This window comes from Cebus imitator, unplaced genomic scaffold (genome assembly GCF_001604975.1).
Source record: "Cebus imitator isolate Cc_AM_T3 unplaced genomic scaffold, Cebus_imitator-1.0 Scaffold32, whole genome shotgun sequence".
NCBI lineage: Eukaryota > Metazoa > Chordata > Mammalia > Primates > Cebidae > Cebus > Cebus imitator.
Window position 1 is genome coordinate 10,298,362 of NW_016107347.1, and position 1,895 is coordinate 10,300,256.

The window sequence follows — 1,895 nt, forward strand, 5'->3', positions numbered from 1 at the left end:
GTTGCGGTGAGCCGAGATCGCGCCATTGCACTCCAGCCTGGGTAACAAGAGTGAAACTCCGTCTCAAAAAAAAAAACAAAAAAAAAACTGTTTGAACACTAGGGAGAAGGTGCTGGGGGAATGCTAAGAGACAGTTGCTCCCTGGTGTCTTCTAACAATCTGATATCGGCCAGGTGTGGTGGCTCATGCCTGTAATCCCAGCAATTGGCAGTCTGAGGTAAATGGATCACCTGAGGTCAGGAGTTCAAGATCAGCCTGGCTAACATGGTGAAACCCCATTTCTTGAATCATGGGGTTGGTTTTTAAAAAAAAAAAAGAAACCCCATTTCTACAAAAAATACAAAGAGTTAGCCAGGCATGGTGGTGCACGCCTGTAATCCCAGCTCTGAAGGCTGAGGCAGGAGAATTGCTTGAACCCAGGAAGCAGAGGTCGCAGTGAGCCGAGACTGTGCCACTGCACTCCAGCTTGTGTAATGAGTGAAACTCCACCTCAAACAAAAACAAAAACAAAAAGCAAAAAACAAAGACATCGCTATTTTTGAATAAAAACATTGAGTGAAATACTGTAATTAATGAAAGCATACCTGAATAGGTGTTGGCTTTTGAAAACCTGATTTTTTAATGTTTTCCATAACCTCAGGATAGTAATGAAAGGCATCATCAAATGTACAGGTTGGATTGGGGACAGGTCGTTTCTCCCCATCCTTCAAGTCATCCCATGTTATATTAAAATTTTCTTTCCTTCAAAGAATAAAAACGATTAGTGGCTTTTCTCGCTTTACTCCCCAAGCAAGACATTCTCCAAATCAGTCTGGTCTTATCTAGAAATTCAACTGCAACTGTGACTGTGGGGGAAGTTATAATGAAATGTATAAAGAAATAGAAGCAAGAGTCCATCTGTCTCTTATCTGAGAATAGTTGCAATGGGAAGGTTAAAAACATTATACAGTTTTTCTGGCAAAAAAACAAAACAAAAACATTATACATTAGTAGGCCAATGAATGTTTCATAGATCAAAGATGAGAAGCCTGAAAACCATGCTTCATAAATTAAAATCAGATTTGGCAAACAGGGAAGGCCTACAATGTTCCACATGTTTCATTAATGCATCCTTAACAATCCTATGTGTTAGGAAGTATTATCAATTTGACAGGTGATCATGCAGTAAGTTACCCTGTACCTCACCTTAACTGTTCTGCTATTCCATAGGATCTCTCAGTTTTTTTTTCTTTTTGTGTATGTGAAAGTTTACAAGCATCTCTCAGTTTTATCAAACTTTAATAGTAAGAAAAAACCTTGCAATTCAAACCTTCCAAGGCTGGGCAAGGCAGCTCATGCCTGTAATCCTAGCACTTTGGGTGGCCGAGGCAGGCAGATTGCCTGAGCTCAGAAGTTCAAGACCAGCCTGGGCAACAAGGTGAAACCTCCTCTCTACTAAAATACAGAAAATTAGCTGGTGTGGCAGTATGCGCCTGTAGTCCCAGCTACTTGGGAGGCTGAGGCAGGAGAATTGCTTGAACCCAGGAGGCAGAAGTTGCAGTGAGCTGAGATCATGCCACTGCACTCCTGCCTGGGAGACAAAGAAAGACTTTAACTACAAAAATAAAAATAAATAAATAAATGAAACCTTCCAATTACAGGTAACAAGGACTCAAGTGTTTAAGAAATTAACGGCCGGGCGCGGTGGCTCAAGCCTGTAATCCCAGCACTTTGGGAGGCCGAGGCGGGTGGATCACGAGGTCAAGAGATCGAGACCATTCTGGTCAACACGGTGAAACCCCGTCTCTACTAATACAAAAATTCAGCTGGGCATGGTGGTGCATGCCTGTAATCCCAGCTACTCAGGAGGCTGAGGCAGGAGAATTGCCTGAACCCAGGAGGTGGAGGTTGCGGTG

The 1,895-nt window shown here is 42.6% G+C and overlaps 1 protein-coding gene across 1 annotated transcript in view; it reads right to left on the reverse strand.

The window, feature by feature from the left end:
* The window catches only part of DDX43 (DEAD-box helicase 43), a 21,316-nt gene that overhangs the window by 10,061 nt on the left and 9,360 nt on the right, over nt 1-1,895 (reverse strand). Inside the window, exons 5-6 of the mRNA XM_037736967.1 lie at nt 585-741; nt 89-123 (exon numbers count right to left, since the gene is read on the reverse strand). Of these exons, the coding sequence (XP_037592895.1) occupies nt 89-123; nt 585-741 (192 nt within the window). The remainder of the gene's footprint in view (nt 1-88; nt 124-584; nt 742-1,895) is intronic.